The following is a 17,598-nucleotide window of genomic DNA, read 5'->3' as shown; positions in this document are numbered from 1 at the left end:
TCCTTGTCTGCAGATTCTGTGGGCTTTTCTGAAGCCCTTTCTGAGGAGAACTAGGAGCTGCCCTTTCAGGCCAAAGAAAGGTCTTTACCGTGATTCCAACAGGGACTAGAGCTGGCCTCTGCTCGCCGGAATCTCCTCAGACCTCCGGTTCTTCCTGACTGCAGCTTGGTGGCTATAGCCTGTGTGCTGTGCGAGATCAAGATTTGGCCACCCTGAAATATATCTCTTTACCTTGATTGTTTTCTCTGAGGGACATGTGACCTCCCCCACTAACTGCCTAAAGAATTTGACATGGTGGCTCCTTCCTGGAACAGATCTATCATGATGGCTGTAAAGATCATGTAGGATAAATGTTACAATAGGAAAGGCACCAACAAGCCCATCTTATCGGAAGTTCTGTCTCTCTGGCCACATTCTCTGGATGGCCCTGCGAGGAGTTGCCAGACAAACATTTACGTTTATAAGGGAAATCTCCATTTGTAAAGGTATCTCCCTCTCTGTATTGGGAAGAGGGGGGATGACCTCATTCCTAGAAACTTATCAATGTGAAAGGTGAGGCCTTAAATCTGCATAATAACCTCACTCTTGTTTACTGTGCTTTAGTGGTAATCTCCTGTGACTGACTCCCCCCACCCCCAACATCCTCCTTTGTCGTTGGCTGAACATGGTATTTAAGACGAGAATTTCTGCTATTGTGTTGAGAAACGCAGCGTCCCTGCTTTCTCCCATGTATACATGTTATTAAACTTGGTATTATTTTCTCCTGCTAACCTGTCTTGTTAATTATTTGGCCAGCCATAAGAACCTTAAGGGAAACGGCAGAGGGCGATCCTCCCTCTTCCCCCGACACCTGCATTCACAGAAGCACTGGCAGAACAGGCAGGGAGGTGAGGCACTGGGGGTGGGGGCAGGGTGGGGTCTACCACCTCCTCTGCGGGGTGGCTTCTGGAAGGCTGGAGTGGGAGTGTACCGGCAGGTGCACTGCAGGCGGGTGACAGGCTCACTGGGTGGGGCTGCAGTCCCTCCATCAGAACCCGGCCCTCACCTGTACCTCTGACAGGCTGCCTTCCCCTTCAGCTGGCCATGGCCCTCGCTGCCACCCTTGGACCGCTCTGACCTCTGACCTCTAGGACTCCCCACGGGCTGCGGGTAATTTAGGGGCATCTCAGGAAAGTCTGTGCAATGGACCCAGCTTGGGGTGGAGCCCCTCAGAAGCAGCTTCTTGGGGGCTGGTGGGCTGGGGTAGGGTGAGCTTGATTTCCTGGGTATCTGCAGGGCGTTTCCACTAGGAGTTTTCCAAATGTTTGGGGCTTCACAGAGCTCCCTGGGGTCTCATTGGCCTGATCATCCAGGATGGTGTATGGTCCAGGATGGTTCACGGTCCAGGGCAGCTGCTTCTAGGTAGAACCTGGCCCGCAGAAGCAGCAGCAAGCAGACTGTGGGAGACACGGGGGGCTGTGGGGGACGCATGGGGCGACGGCGAGGTGCACTGCCCCACCCCCAGCCAGGACAGCTGGCAAAGACCTGGTTAGTGTCTTTGGCCTTGGTGTTCCAGGGGTCTGCTAAGGCAGCCAGGATCCCTGGAGCTCTGGCCACTAAGCTCTGGGAGGGGCGGGGCTTGTCTGCCTGTTCTCTGCTGGGTCCGGAACATCACCCAGACACTGCAAAGAGCGGGTGACTGGAGAGCCACAGCCTTCTCATTCTGAGCCACTTGCAAACAATTTCACAGTGCCTCCTTCCACGGTTCCCCCCAAGGAGCCTGGGGAGCACTCTGCAGAGGGAGAAAGACCAGTCCGATCCAAAAGCCCTTTGATTCACTTTTTTAATTTTTTTTTTCTTTTTGAATGTCATGCAATAATTCACAGTCCCAAGCCCACAGTTTTCAAACAAGGTAGGAAAAAGGAAAAAAGAAGCAAAGGAAATCGGTGGTGGTTTTTTCTCTTTTTCTTTTGTTATTTCAAGCAGGACCAAACGTCAGAAAAAATTGCTTCTTTTCTCAATCATTCATTTTTTTGTCCTTTTTAAAACTGTTGATTTGTTTAAGTTGATTTCTGCAGGCAGTAATAGTAGGGTTTGGTGTAACCAGCAAGCACTCTCGTGTCTGAGAACGTGTGTGGGGTGAGTGTCTGGTGAGGTCTGCGCGCGACGCTGGGCTTCCGACGCGCCGCCGCTCCTCGGCCACACGAGGGCCACCAGCTCACCTTCACCAGGGGAAGGAAAGACTCGATTGAGATGATAAAACTCATCAATAGAAGCGTTTTTTTCTCCCCGTTTTTCTTTTAAAAATGTTTGTTTTTTTTAAATTTCCGTTTTCCCCAAGGTTCTCCAAAAATGGCTGAGTTAATTCGAATCCCTTGGCTGTGTGGTTTGTCTGCCCCCGAGGGTCCCGCGGCGGGGGGTCGGGGCCGGCTGGCGCGCGGTCACCGCCCAGGAGCGGCCCGTCCCGGCCTGGCGGAGGGTCTCTGCCGGACAGCGGTGCGCCCCGGCCCCGCGGACTCCCCGCAGATCCTTCGGGGCCTCCGGCGCGCGCTCTTCCGGGGCGCGGCAGCGGGGCGCGGGGGCCGGGCGGGGGCGCCACCTCGCCCGGGCTTAGCACCAGTCGTCGTCGTCGGTCTCGCTGCAGGCGCCGTGCAGGCCTCTCCGGGGCCCTGGCGCGCGCCTGGCCGGCCCGTGCGCCGCGTAGTAGCCGTTGGGGAGGCGCCGGCCGTGGCGCGAGGGCGAGGCGCACGCGGGGCGCGCGGCCCGGGGAGTCCTGGGCGAGCAGGCGCGGCGCGCGGGGGGCGCGTCCCCGCCGCCCGGGGCCTCGGGCTCGTCGTGGTCGGAGCCCCGGTAGTAGCCGAGGGGCCGCGCGCCGCCGTGGCGACACGCCCGCGGGGACTCGCTCCGGCCCGCAACCCCCGCGGGCGGCCGCTCCCCGGCCAGAGGCTCGGCCGCCGGGCCCGGGAACCTCCGCGGGCCGCTGGGCGCCCGGCCCGGCCGCGCCGCCGGCGGCTGCTGCTGCTGCTGCGGGGGCCCCGCGCCGCCGGCCCGGCGCACCACGGGGGAATAGGACACGCGCGGCCGCGGGGTGGAGGGGGTCTGGGGGAGCTGGCGGCGGCCCCGCCGCGGAGTGCTGGTACCAGACGTTGAGGGAGCTGGGCTTCCACTTACGGAACTACTGCCCTACACGAAAATTGAAACAAAGGAAATCAAAAAAAAAGATACAACAAAATCAACCAGGAGGAGACGGGAGGAGACACAGAGGGCGGGAGGGGGGGAGAGGAAAACCAAGGGAGGACAGTGGAGGGACCGGGAGGAGGACGGGGAGGGGACACAGGGCATTTGAATGGAAAAAAAGGAGAAAAGCAACAGCCACAGGGAGGAGGGAGAGGGGGAGGAGGGGGAGGAGGAGGAGGAGGGGGAGGAGGGGGGAAGGGAAGGAAAGGAGGGAGAGGGAGGAGGGGGAAGACGGGGAGGAGGAGGGAAGGGAGGAGGAGGAGGGAAGGGAGGAGGGCAAGGAGGGCAGGAGGAGAGGAGGAAGGAAGGAGGAGGAAAGGGAGGAGGAGGAGAGGAGAGGAGGGGAGGAGGAGGAAAGGGAGGAGGGGGAGGAGGAGGAAAGGGAGGAGGGGGAGGAGGGAAGGGAGGAGGGAGAGGAGGAGGGAAGGGAGGAAGAAGGAAAGGAGGAGGGGGAAGGGAGGAGGGGGAAGAGGAGGAAAGGGAGGAGGGAGAGGAGGAGGGAAGGGAGGAAGAGGGAAAGGAGGAGAGAGAAGGGAGGAGGGGGAGGAGGGGAAAGGGAGGAGGGGGAGGAGGGGAAAGGGAGGAGGGGGGAGGAGGAGGGAAGGGAGGAGGGGGGAGGAGGGACGGGAGGAGGGAAGGGAGGAGAGAAGGAGTGGGAGGAGAAGGCACAAGGAGAGGAGAGGAGGTGGGAGAAGAGGAGGCATAGGGGAGGAGGAGGAGGAGGAGGGAAGGGAGGAGGGGAAGGAGGAGGAGGGAAGGGAGAAAGGGAGGAGGAAGAGGAGGAGGAGGGGAGGGAGGGAGGAGGAGGGAGGGGAGGGAGGAGGAGGGAGGGGAGGAGGGAGAGGAGGGGGAGGAGGAGGGGAGAGAGGGGGAGGAAAGGGAGGAGGGAAGGGAGGAGGGGGGGTGAGAGACAAGGAGGGAGGGGGAAGTGAAAAACCAACACAACAAAGTGAAAAGAGAAATGAGAAATGGAGTTTTGTAAGTTTCGGGGTTAAAAGAGCAGAAGTTTCAAAAATTACTCACAGGCGTCCAGAGGACAGAAATCATAATCAAAACAAAAACGGAAGCCGGGTTAAAGGAAAGCGGACGGCAGCGGGCGCCGGCGGGGGAGCGGTAAGGCCCGCGGGCCGGCAACTCAAACGTGATCCACAAGCGAGGAGGAAGCGGCTGCGGGCAGGGGCGGGCTGGGGCGGGGGCAGAGTGGGGGCAGAGTGGCGGGGCAGTGTCCACCCCTGCCCGGGCCCCCTGGCTTCAGAGCCCAGTGGTGGGCGGGGTCAGAGGTCACAGTGGGAGTGGGCCGCCCCCCCACCCCCGCTCTTCCGGCCCCCATGGCCTGGGTCCCGGGCACCCCTGGCCGCACCCACCTGCCGGTGCGCCATGTGCTCTCGGCCCTCGCTGGGCGAGCGGGACCATCGGTGGTCCCGGGCCCGCGCCCGGCCGTGCTCCGGCCGCTCCTGGGCGTAGCGCTCCTTGTCGGGGGGCAGGGGGTGGTGGTGGTGGTGATGGTGGTGCCGATGCTTCCGGTCCTTGGGCCGGCCCCGCTCCTGATCCCGCTCCTTGGATGGCAGGTCCCCCGACTGGGTGGTCATGCTCAGGTCCGTCCCCAAGCCTGGGCCAGGTGGGGTCAGACAGACAGACAGACAGATGGCCATCAGGGAGGGGAGGGGGGGACGTACACACAGGAGGCCACCAAGGGGTCTGCAGGCCCTAGAGAGGGGTGTCTTCCCTTGGACCAAGGGGGGCTTGGTGGGCATCGGGGGTCCAGTGCCCAGGCTCCGCGCAGCAGCGGGCCCGGCTCGGTCCCCTGCGTCCCATCCTCCAGGTGGGTCCTCGTCCAGGCCTCTCCTTTCTCCCTCAGTGTCTACCCCTCTGCCTTCTCCTCCCTCCCCCGCTCTGTCCCAGCTCCCTGGGGCCCACCTGTGTCCACGTCCGTGTAGCGGCCCAGGGAGCGCTCGGAGGCTCGGTGGCCGCGGTCGCGACGCCGCTGGTGGTGCCGCTGGTTCTCCTCAGGTGGCACCCTCTCCAGGGAGTAGTCGTCCAGGCGCCGGGCCTTCGGGCCCAGCACAGAGGCCGAGCGCTTCATGGGGCTGGTGTCTGAGATGGTCTGGGGGACAGGCCGGCGGCTGGGGTCAGCGGCTGGCACCTGGCGGTCCCGCTCCATCCTGCCCCATCGACCATCAGTGACCATCCATCCAGGGGCAGAGTCTGTCCCCTCTCAGGTCCATCCTGGGTTCTGGCCAGGAGGCCCCGTCTGATCCACCCCTGCTGCGTCTCAGGACCAGCCTGGGGGTATGCCCCCGCCCTGGGGGTCCACGCAGGGGACAGGCAGGCCTGTTGGAGGGAACAGCATCTCCACCCAGAATGCACACTGGGGAGCACCGGGCAGCACGCCCCTGCCCTGGGCCCTGCCTGCTCCCCAGGGGTAGAGAGGCCTCTGCCTCTCGGGCTGTCAGGCCCCCCCAGTCCCCGCAGGCTCAGGGCTGGGTGCCAGGCACCCCAGCTCGCTGTCCTCCCTCCCACCCTAGGCTGGGCTGCGCCTTCCTGCCGGCCCGAGTCTGGCTCCTTGAGGGGCCCCCCTGGCGTTCCAGGCCCCCCGTGACCTGCTCTTGTCATCCCTGGCCTGTAGCCTGGGAGCCTGCGCGTGCCGTACCCCTGGGTCAAGTCACAGAAGGAGGGGGCCTGTGGTTCTTTGCGGCCGGGACCGGAGAGGAGGGAGACGGGGCGGACGTCCCCCGGGACCTGGCCCAGCTGAGCGGCTGGTGGCATTGCCCGAGGCAGGAGTTTTAAGGGACAGGTGGCTGCAGGAGCAGAGGGGCAGGGCTGTGTCAGGGGAACGAGCCCCGAGAAAGAGAGGGCCAGGTGGGGCTGCCGGGTGGGCTTCTTAGGAACAATGGCTCCCTGGCTTGGGGGCTCTGAAGACAGGGGGTGGGGGAGGGAGAGAAAGGAGGGGGGCGGGGCCAGGCGGCCCCCCAGGTCACACAGAGAATACAACACACGAGGATGGGGCTCCACGGGGGAGGTGAGAGATGACAGGACTCCCACGAGGGGGGGTGGGCGGGAAGAGGGGGCCGGAGCCCAGCTGGTGGGCACGGTACATACACTGAGGTTATTCCCACGTGGCCGGCCCCTTCTCCTCTGTCACAGCCCCACGGGATGGTGCACACAGAAAAACAGAAAGAAGAAAATAAATATAAAAGCCCAGGGGAGAGTGAGAGGTGGTACATGGAGGAGATACCAGGGTCCGGGAGAGGACCCTGAAGAGTTGGGGGGAGGTTAAGGTTCCTGGGCGTGGGTGACCCCAGGCCCGGCCGGCCGTCCTCCCACGGCACAGAGGAGACAGACAGGAGACACCACAGACACAGATGGCAGAGGCACAGGACCGACAGATGGGACAGCGCGGCCGCAGGCCCCTGGCCCTGGGCTCTGCCTCATGCAATGCCCCAGCCCTGGCTCGGCGGACACTCAAAGCTTTGGGGCGGTGGCCATCAGCTGGGCTTGTCCCAACCCTCTCCTGGGGCCCAGCAGCTCAATTCTAGGGGTGAGATAGGGCTACGCAGCCACATGCAGGCTGGGTGCCCCTCACTCGAGTTCCCAGCAGCCAGAGGCCAGGCCCCCGGGCGACCCTGGCCCAGCCACGCACAGCACAGCCTTCCGCCCCGAGCAGACGCCACAGCACAGCACACGGGCAGCCCGCCACAGCCAGACACGCTGCCCCGCCCCTCGGTCCGGGCGGGCAGCCAGCCAGCCATGCTTCTGGCTTCTGGCCCCTCTGTGGTGGGATCCCCCCACAACCCGTGGGCCCTGCAGCTGGGGAAAGCAGCCACACACAGACACACAGCAGGCGCACACCTGCTCCTCCCAGCGGCCCCCACAGAGACCAGACAGAAGGACGACCCCCAGCTGCCCCCAGGCCCACCACCCCAGACTCTGCTACCAGGCCCTGGGACCTGCCCAGTTCTTGCGAGCAGACCCACGTGTGCGTGCACGTGTGTGTGTGTGTATGTGTGTGCATGCCTGTGTGTGTGTGCATGTGTTTGTATATTCCTGATTGCAGCTTTCACCTAGCCTAACAAATCACCTCCCACCCCCTGTCCCCCACACGTGTCCTCCACATCCTCCCACCTCAGCACCCCCAAACAGGGTGGACAGACCACGGACTCTGCCGCAGGGGACCCCTCCCATCTCCGCCCCCCATCAGAGTGGAGCTCAGAGGACCAGGCCTCCAGATGCTCCAGGTGTGGCAGGAGGGGCGGGGGGCCCGCACGCTGCTGCTGAGGGCGCAGGCAGCCCCCAGGCCTGAGTCCGCAGGAGGGAGATGTGGGGCCTCATGGGGAGGGGACTCCAGGGCCCCAGGCCGGGCGGGCGGGCTGGCGGCGGGTGAAAGCCCTCACCTGGTTTTCGGCAGGGAGGCGGGGCATGGAGGCGGCGCGGGCCTGGCCTTCCATGGGGAGGTAGTGCTCGCTGTCCGAGTAGCCGTCTCTGCCCATCTCTCGCATCTCCACAGACTGCGGGGCGGACGGCGAGGCCCGGTGAGTCCTGGGCCAGACGCGTGGACCCCGGTGGCCTGGGGTGTGCGGAGCTGCAGTGGGGGCCCAGACCCCGCCCTCCTGGGGGCCGTGGGGGCCGTGGGGGCCGTGGGGGGCAGACGCACCTGAGAGTTGGGCTGGCTGTTGGGCATGTCGGTGGGGGGCCCCCGCTCAGGGCTCCACGTGCCCGTCTTCTGGAACATCTCCTGGGCTCTCTGGGTCACCCAGGACGGGCTCTCCTTGATGCCACTTTCATAACCCATACTGCGTGGGGCACAGAGGGCAGAATGGTGGTGGGCACCTGGGAATGGCGCCCCCTGCCCCCCATCCCTGCCTCCCGGCCAGAGGACACTCACAGGCTTCCTCCCGGGTCCAGCTGGGTGGAGGGGAGGGCGTTCGGGCCGGGCCCCCCCTCCTGCGTTGGAGACGGGGGCTCCATGCGCTGGAACATGAGTGGAGTCCGGTTCTGGAGAGGGGACAGCAGTGTGTGCACAGGTGGGGCGGAGGCGGGGGCATGTGGGGGAGGGTGCCCCAGGCCCGGGCTCTGCCCAGGCTGCAGCTGAGTGGGGCCGCAGGAGGCTGCGCCGGGCACACCCAGCACCTTCCTGCACCGTGAAATCCCAGAAGGCGTTCTTATGGCCCCCAGCACACACACACAAGCGCGCGTGCACAGACACATGCACGCGCACACACATGCACACACACATACACATGCATAGACGCGCACACGCACGCACACACGCACACATGCACACGTACACATGCACGCACATACGCGCACACACATAGACGTGCACACACACGTGTACGCACACACGCACACACGCGCACACTCAAGTCTGCTCCATCAGCCAGTCCGCTAGACCCTTCCTTCTAAATCCACCCAGAACTGGATCACTTCTTGCCCCTCCACGGCCCCCATGGTCCCATCATCTCCCTGGACCAGCACATTTGCCTCCTCCCGGGCCTTACCCCCCACGGCCACCAGAGGATGCCCATGAACACCGGAGTGACCTCCCTTCCCTTCTCTACTTACAGGGGCCATGGCTCCTACCTCACTCACAGCAAAGTCAAACTTCTCCCCGTGGCCCCCAGGGCCCCGCATAATCTGCCCCATCACCTCCCCACCGTTGTCTCCTCCCTTGTTCACTGTGTTCTGCCACACTGACCTCCTTGCTGTTCCCCTAATTCAAACTCATGGTCCGGCCTCAGGGCCTTTGCACTGGCTGTTCCCTCTGCCCAAGCACTCTTCCCCCAGGTATCTGCTTGGCCCACTCCCCCTCCTCTTCCTTCAAGTCTTTGCTCAGACATCACCTCCTCAAGGAGGCCTCCCCTGATTACCCAGATTACACCCCTCTCCCTGGGGCACTTACTATTTTCTGCCATGCTAGTCAGTCATTTATTATTGTCGGCACGTCCCCGCTGTCTCGCCCACAGCTGCACCCCCAGGGCTGAGAAGAGCTCCCGGGACACAGCACGTGCCCGGTCCGTGTTGGTGGAGCAGATGAGTTAATCCGGGCTACGTCTCCTCGGCAGGCCCCACTTTTCGGTGGCCGGCCCCGGGGCCTGGCCACACGCCCTGTCCCGGTGGGTCCTGGCGGGGGTCTCCCAGCCCGGTGTCCCCAGTGGCGGCCGCCGGCCCGGCTGTACCTGCTCGTCGCGCATGGCCTGCAGCTTCTTGGCCTTGCTCTGCCGGTAGTACTCCATGATCATCATGGCCGCGTAGATCTTCCCCACCGTCAGGTCTGTGGCTGGGGCGCAGGGCGAGCTCACGGTGGGCGAGGTCCGCGCCCCGATCCCCCCGCCCCGCCCCGCGCCCGCCCCCGGCCCCGCGCCCTCCGCCCCACGGGTCAGGCCCGGCGCTTACACTTGTGCGGGGTGACCAGCAGGTCCAGCGTCTTCTGGGACAGGTTGGGCCAGATGGCCATCATCTCCTTGCGCAGCTCGGCGTCCATCTGCTGCTTGTCGGCTCCGCCTGCAGCGTGGGCACAGACACGCCCTGACCGCCCGCCTGCGCCTCGGCCTCGGGGCCGCCGCTCAGCCTGCGCGCCTGCGACCCAGCGCTCTGGAGCCGGCTCCTCACGGCTCGCCCCGCCCGGGGCCTGGCCGCGGAGTGACCCGTGGGCTCTGGTCCTCGGCAGGGCCGGGCCGTGAGGCGGCCGCGTGGGGGACAGTCCAGCATCGAGAGGGGCCAGATGGCCCGGGTCCCAGCCTGGCTCCCACTTCCCAACTGAGAGGCTCTCTGTGCCTCAGTTTCCCCATCTGCAGTGGGGATGAGACCAGTGGTCCCTGCCTCACTGGGTGGTTCATGATCACCGAGCGGTTATAGTCCGTGCGGCCTTAGGCAGCGTCTGCCGTAGGATCGTTGCTACAGCAGCCACTGGCCCCAGGCGGGCCAGGCTGACCCCAGTGAGGCCGGGAGACCTGCAGCAGCCCTGAGACAGGAGACTTCTCCCCTCCCACGGATGTGACCTTCGCAGAGCCGATCCCTGGTCCCTCCCCCCAGCCATGCTGGTCTTTAAGCCTCAGGGGTCCCTCCTGCCTGAATGCGCCGGAGCATGGCCCCCGACCCCTGCGGTTGGCTCCTGTGATGAGCTCTTGTCAACAAAGTGTGAGCAGAGTGACAGGCCACTTTGGGGTCAGGGCACTTAATGGCCAGTGGGGGACCCTCCGAGTTCTCTTTCCCTGTCATGGTGGCTGGTGACATCAGGACAGTGCTGCTCCCTCAGGCCTGGGCTCTAAGTGACCGATGAGCAGACCCCTGCCAGCCCAGGAAGTTCCCACGTGACGGGAGTGGGCACCAGCCTGGATCGGTTGGAGACTTCGGGGCTGTTTGTTACAGCAGCACCTTCCCATCCATCCTGACGACACGCCAGCCTGGCCCCTGCTCCTACTTCTGTTTCAGAGCCCCGCCCCGGGCACAGGGGCACCGTTCCAGACACTCACCAGCAGGTACGGAAGGGATATTGATGACGGAGACAGAGCAAGGGCCCGAGGGCTCCTGCCGGGCCAATGCTGACCCTGTGGTGGCCGGGTTGTGGGGGAAGGTCCCAGAGACCTGGGGGAAGGGCAGGGGCCTGCCGCCAGCCAGTGGGGAAGGATTTCAGGGTTCTAACAACCACCCACTGGGGCACGCCGGCTGAGGAGCCTCCCCGCCCGGGCAGCCCTGACATCTGCTTTGCCTCCCTCCCCGTCGGCCTCTCCTCGCCCAGTGTCTGCCCTCCCTGCCCCTCCTGCCCCCAATGGTCCAGCCTCGGGCTGCCTCGGGCACCCCTGCCTAGCTTCTCCTTCTCAGCAGGTGTGAGTCAGAGCACAGACATCTGCCAGGGCCCCCACAGAGCATTCACTCCTTCCCCATGTGGGTCTGGAGACAGCCGTCTCTATTTGGGAAAAATCCTCCAGAAAGGCCTGTAAATGTTAATGCACAGGTAGAGCTCAGATCCAGTTCTGGAGTGAAGCTATCGAGGCGATGGGGACTGAATTGCCCGGACCAGCGCAGTTGCCTCTGCCCAGCTCTCCCTGTCCCCCTACAGCTGCCAGAGGGCGCCTGTGTGCAGCCAAGTCAGTCACCAGCCTCCTCTGTTCAGAGCGCTCCAGGGCTCCACCTCACCCAGTCCCATCGCCCAAGTCCACAAGGCCCTGCCCCATCTGCCCTCGTCTCCTCTGCAACCCCCCTCACTCACTCTGTTCCCACCACACCGACCTCCTCACTGTTCCTCAAACCCGCCAGTCACGGTCCTGCCCCAGGGCCTTTGCACAGGCTGCTTCCTCTGTGAGGAAGTTCTTTTATAAACATCTATGTGGGTCTTCTAGCTGGCCCCCTATCTAAAACAGCCAGCCCCCTCATCACCTTCTACGCCTTTCGCCTGCTTTATTTCTCTTCTCTGTACTTATCATCTCATAATTGTTGTTCCCGATCTCGCCCACTAGAAATCGTGCTCCATGGTCTGGTCTTTCTTTTCACCACTGGCAATGCTGGGGGCTGTGGTCGCTGGGCCCGGCTGCGGGAGGGTGGGGCCTAGGCTCAGGTCAGGAGGTCAAGACTATTGTCTGAGACCCTTGGGAAAACCCCCTGTGCTGTTGGGCTCTCCAGACCCTCGACACTAACCTATAAAGTTTTCTTTCCTCACGGGAAGCGGTTGGAATTAACAGCTAAGTCTGCCCTCCACTGCAGCTAAGCCAGATGCCCGGGGTCTCTGCGGCTCCCTCTCAGAGACTCGGGAAGGGAAAGAAGGGGACGTGACATGTCCTGTTAAGTCACTTCCTCCTTATAGCTTATATGTTCCCTGTTTCTCATGGAGAAAAGGAAGACACTTGCTGTTGTGGACTGAATTGTGTCCCCCAAATTTAGGTTGAAGCCCCAGCCCCCACTGTGACTGCATTTGGAGATGGCGCCTGTAAGGACGTGACTAAAGTTACAAGCAGTCGTAAGGGTGGCCCCTAATCCAATAGGACTGGTGTCCTCATGAGAAGAGAGAGACCCAGGGGTGTGTGCAGAGAAAGGCCGGGTGAGCACACAGCAAGAAGGCGGCCATCTGCAAGGCCAGGAGAGGACAGCAAACCTGCCGACACCTCGATCCCGGACTTCCAGCCTCCAGAAGTGCGAGAAAATGAGAGTCTGTGGTTTCAGCTGCCCAGGCCGTGGTATGTCGTCATGGCGGCCAGGGCAGACTAAGACAGCCGCTCTCGGCGCCTGAGCCAGGTGAGGGAGCCTGGGAGGTTTCTCCAGTCAGCACCGCTGGCACTCGGGGCCACACCACTCCTGGTTGTGGGGCGTCTTGTGCACTTAGGATGGGGAGCAGCGTCCCTTCCCCAAGTCCTGACAACCAAAACTGTGCCCAGACATTGCCAAATGTCCCCTGGGGGACAAAATTGCCCGGTTGAGAACCACGATCTTAGCCTTTTTCAGCTTCAATTCACTGGGAAGCCTCGCATTCTGGATTGTCATTCATATTTAAAACAAAGGGAAAATCCTTGGAGGATTTCAAGGTGGCCCTCAGCGGGGGTCATGGGGTTCAGTCCAGGCTGACCCCAGGTTTATTCCTCCTCCAGGTGCAGAATCAGTAACACTGGGGCTCCCAGGGACAGGAGGTCCCCCTGTACATGGATAACAGTTGCCCACAAACCGGTCGCCTCCCAGAGTTTGTGGCCCGAGGGCCCTCCCCTCCCCCATCTCCTTCTGAGAGCCTTTGGTCATCTGTCTCTGTCTCGGGGTCAGTCCTGTCCTCTGCAGGACACTGAGCAGCATCCCCGGCCGCTACATGCCAGATGCCACCAGCACCAGCCCCCTCCCAATTGTGACAACCAAACATGTCTGCAGACCCTGCCACTGTCCCCTGGAGGCAGGACTACCCTGGTTGAGAACCGCTGACGTGGGGTCCACCTCCGACCGGGACTCGAGCCCCCGACCCCGCTCGATCTTTCCCACAGCCCTTCTCGCCTTCGGGCGCGTTCCACGTGCTGCTTATTTGTCGTAGTTATTGCTTGTTGCCTGTCTGCCCACAGCCCCATGAGGGCCGGAGGCTCCTGCATCCCACATGCAGAGGACAGAGCTCGGCACACAGCAGGCGCTCAATAAATGCTCTCATTTAATGAGGTGGGGCCAACATGGCCACCAGTCTCAGGCTGGTGACAACGCACCAGGAAGCCACCCTCTTTGGCACAGGCAGGTCAAAGCCCTTCAGCTCCCATGAGGCCCACTCTGGAACCTTCTGGGCCATTGCAGACCCGACCTTCACACAGAACCTGGTGTTTCGGGGAATAAATGGATGAGACAGTGGCCTCTGGCTGGTCAGCCACACGCAGTCCTGAGACTCTTGGCCAGCCCTGGGGGGTATTGGCCCTGATTTTGGCCCTTTCTAAGACAATGGCATAAGGCATTCCTGTTTTGGGAAGCTGAGGTCTCTGTGCACCAGTGCCAGGGCCGAGGACCACACGGTCATGGGGAACGCCCGGCAGGCACGGGGATGTCTGGTCCTACTCGGCTCTGGGCTTGTCTCCTCTCGCGCTGCCCCTCACTAGGTCCAGGGCTGTGAGCACGCAGGGCACAGTGTTTACGAAGCTCTCCCTGTAAGCTCTCAGCAGAACTCAGAATGTCAGCATGGGGCTGGGGATTCGGATGTGCAAACCGGGTTTGCGTTTGTTCTGGCAGGCAGCTGGCTCTGCCCTCATCCCCTGGACGGGGGGAGCAGGAGGGCAGGGGGCATGAGGGACACAGCCTGAGTTCCTCGGGGGAGGCTTTGGGGTCCAGACACAATGTCTAGAAGAAAAAGAAACACGAAGAGAGAAGGATTTTCCCCAGACAAGAACAAGATTCTTCTGAGTGGAGAGAACAGAGGAGTGGGTGGGAGGGAGAGACAGACAGACAGAAGAGAGAGGGACAGACACACAAAGGACTGAGAGAGACAAGCAGAGGGACCTGCCCTCTCCCCAGGTCTCCAGCTAAGAATGGCCGCACAATCGTTGGAGGATCTGAAGAACGGCTGAGGGTAACCCATCCTCCCGTGGTGCCCCACACTTGTGGGAAAGAAACTCGGTGTGTTTAGAAAGTAAATCAAGCTGTTGAAAATAAAGTGTGTTAACGCTCTCAGTCTGCTATAACGGCTGCCGTTGTCACCACTGTTATACCTGTCATCCCCAAGCGCTCAGCTGACCTTGCTTAACCCCAGAGCCTGGCTCAGCTGTGCCCGGGGGACATAAATAATAAAATGACAGCTAATTTTGTCTAATGTCTCATGAAGTTTTATGGGCAATCTAAACAATTATTGGGAACAAGTAAACTAAATAGATGTGAAAAGATAAAAATTTGGGGTGAACTTTTTAACAATAATTATGTGTTATGGTGTATGTACGTAAAATAACTTTAAAATGTTTTGCTAAGTTAAAACCTTAGAGTTTTGTTCAATTAAGTTAAATGATAAAATTATTGAGTATCTAGGCTATTTCCATATAAGATATAAAATGTTAGATATTAATTACTAAACATAGGTTTATCTACTTTTGGCTTCTCATCACAGAGAAACTAAAACTAAAAGATGTTTGGGCCTATTATTAAACATGTCTTGTATTTTATTAAAAGATTGTACTATGAAGTAGCATGTTTCTAGAAATTATAAAAGGTGTTTATAAATTTGCCAAGCCACAGAATGCTAATGTAAAAGACAGTTTATAATTGCTTACTTCTTAGTTTTCACTAAAAATTAAAGTTTGTAAGGGTTAAGAATTCTAACCAATATATGTGATTAAAGATACTAAAAATTAATAAGGAAAACATCTTTGTATTCAAGGAAAGTAAGATGTATGTTTTCAGTAAAGAATATTCAAGGAATGGAAATATTTTTGTTTATTTTGTTAAGAAAGATAAATTTGTCCTAAAGTATTAGGAAGGAAAGAAGACATGGGACAAATTCTGAATGTAAAAATAAAGTTATAGCCCACTTAGATCAATGGATAGATCATCCAGACAGAAAGTCAACAAGGAAATAGCGGACTTAAATGAAAAACTAGACGAGATGAACTTAATAGATATATACAGAGCACTCCATCCAAACACAGCAGATTACACATTCTTCTCAAGCACTCATGGAACATTCTCAAGGATAGACCATACGTTGGGAAACAAGTCTGTAGCCAGAATCACTAAGACGAAAAGAGAGAAGGCTCAAATCAATAAAATTAGAAATGAAAGCAGAGAAAATACAATGGATACCACAGGAACACAAAGGATTATAAGAGAATACTATGAAAAACTGTATGCCAACAAATTGGACAATCTAGAATAAATGGATAAATTCTTAGACTCATACAACCTTCCAAAGCTGAATCAAGAAGAAATAGAGAATCTGAATAGACCAATTAAAAGTAAAGAGATTGAAACAGTAATCGAAAACCTCCCAAAAAATAAAAGTCCAGGACCAGATGGCTTCTCTGGAGAATTTCACCAAGCATTCAAAGAAAACTTAATACCTAACCTTCTCAAACTACCCCCAAAACAGACGAAGATGGAACACTTTCTAACACATTCTATGAGCCAACATCAGCCTGACACCAAAGCCAGACAAAGACAATACAAACAAGGAAAATTACAGGCCAATACTGCTGATGAACATAGATGCAAAAATCCTCAACAAAATATTGGCAAACCGAATACAGAAATACATTAAAAAGATCATACACCATGATCAAGTGGGATTTATACCTGGGACACAGGGATGGTTCAACACCTGCAAATCAATCAATGTGATACACCACATTACTAAAATGAGGAACAAAAACCATATCTCAATAGATGCAGAGAAGGCATTTGACAAGATCCAACATCCATCTATGATAAAAACTCTCAACAAAATGGGGATAGAAGGAAAGTACCTCAACATAATAGAGGCCATATATGACAAACCCACAGCCAGCATCATACTCAACGGGAAAAAACTGACAGCCGTTCCTCTGAGAACAGGAACAAGACAAGGGTGCCCACCCTCACCACTCCTATTCAACATAGTACTGCAGGTTTTGACCAGAGCAATTAGGCAAGAAAAAGGAATAAAAGGAGTCCAAATAGGCAATGAAGAAGTGAAACTCTTGCTGTTTGCAGGCAACATGATTTTATATATAGAAAACCCTAAAGAATCAATCAGAAAACTATTAGAAATAATCAACAACTACAGCAAAGTTTCAGGGTACAAAATCAACTTACAAAAATCAGTTGCATTTCTATATGCTAATAACTAACAGAAAGAGAACTCAAGATTACAATCCCATTTACAATCGCAACAAAAAGAATAAAATATCTAGGAATAAATTTAACCAAGGAGGTGAAAGACCTATACAACAAAAACTATAAGACATTACTGAAAGAAATCGATGATGACATAAAGAAATGGAAAAACATCCCATGCACATGGATTGGAAGAACAAACATAGTTAAAATGTCCATACTACCTAAAGCAATCTACAGGTTCAATGCAATCCCAATCAGAATCCCAAGGACATTCTTCACTGAAATACAACCAAGAATACTAAGATTCATAGGGGGCAACAAGACCCCAAATAGCTAAAGCAATCCTGAGAAAAAAGAACAAAGCTGGAGGCATCACAATCCCTGACTTCAAAACATACTACAAAGCAATAGTAATCAAAACAGCATGGTACTGGTACAGAAACAGACACACAGATCAATGGAGCAGAATTGAAAGCCCAGAAATAAAACCACACATCTACGGACAGCTAATCTTCGACAAAGGAGCTAAGAACATACAATGGAGAAAGGAAAGTCTCTTCAATAAATGGTGCTGGGAAAACTGGACAGCCACATGCGAAAGAATGAAAGTAGACCATTATCTTTCACCATACACAAAAATTAACTCAAAATGGATCAAAGACTTGAAGGTAAGACCTGAAGCTATAAAACTCCTGGAAGAAAACATAGGCAGTACACTCTCTGACATCAGTCACAGAGGGATCTTTTCAAATCCATGTCTACTCAGACAAGGGAAACAAAAGAAAAAACAAACAAGTGGGACTTTATCAGACTAAAGAGCTTCTACAAGGCAAATGTAACCAGGATCAAAATGAAAAGATAACCCACCAGCTGGGAGAAAATATTTGCAAATCATATATCTGACAAGAGGTTAATCTCCATAATATATAAAGAACTCACACAGCTGAACAACAGAAAAACAAACAACCTGATCAAAAAATGGGCAGAGGATATGAACAGACACTTTTCCAAGGAAAATATACAGATGACCAATAGGCACATGAAAAGATGCTCAACATCACTAATCATCAGGGAAATGCAAATCAAAACTACACTAAGATATCACCTTACACCCATTAGAATGGCTATAATCACCAA

General features: G+C 57.5%; 1 protein-coding gene across 1 annotated transcript in view; it reads right to left on the bottom strand.

Moving 5' to 3' along the window:
- Nucleotides 1-1,805: 1,805 nt before the first annotated feature.
- CACNA1A (calcium voltage-gated channel subunit alpha1 A) overlaps nt 1,806-17,598 on the bottom strand; it is a 217,633-nt gene continuing 201,840 nt past the window's right edge. Inside the window, 8 exon segments of the mRNA XM_058525574.1 lie at nt 1,806-3,162; nt 4,581-4,825; nt 5,134-5,320; nt 7,608-7,721; nt 7,868-8,006; nt 8,099-8,208; nt 9,393-9,493; nt 9,610-9,717. Coding sequence (XP_058381557.1) covers nt 2,590-3,162; nt 4,581-4,825; nt 5,134-5,320; nt 7,608-7,721; nt 7,868-8,006; nt 8,099-8,208; nt 9,393-9,493; nt 9,610-9,717 — 1,577 coding nt within the window. The 3' untranslated portion in view covers nt 1,806-2,589.

The sequence above is a fragment of the Diceros bicornis genome, chromosome 30 (genome assembly GCF_020826845.1).
Source record: "Diceros bicornis minor isolate mBicDic1 chromosome 30, mDicBic1.mat.cur, whole genome shotgun sequence".
Lineage (NCBI taxonomy): Eukaryota > Metazoa > Chordata > Mammalia > Perissodactyla > Rhinocerotidae > Diceros > Diceros bicornis.
Note: the sequence above shows the minus strand (reverse complement) of the source record. Positions and strands in the feature narration are given on the sequence as shown.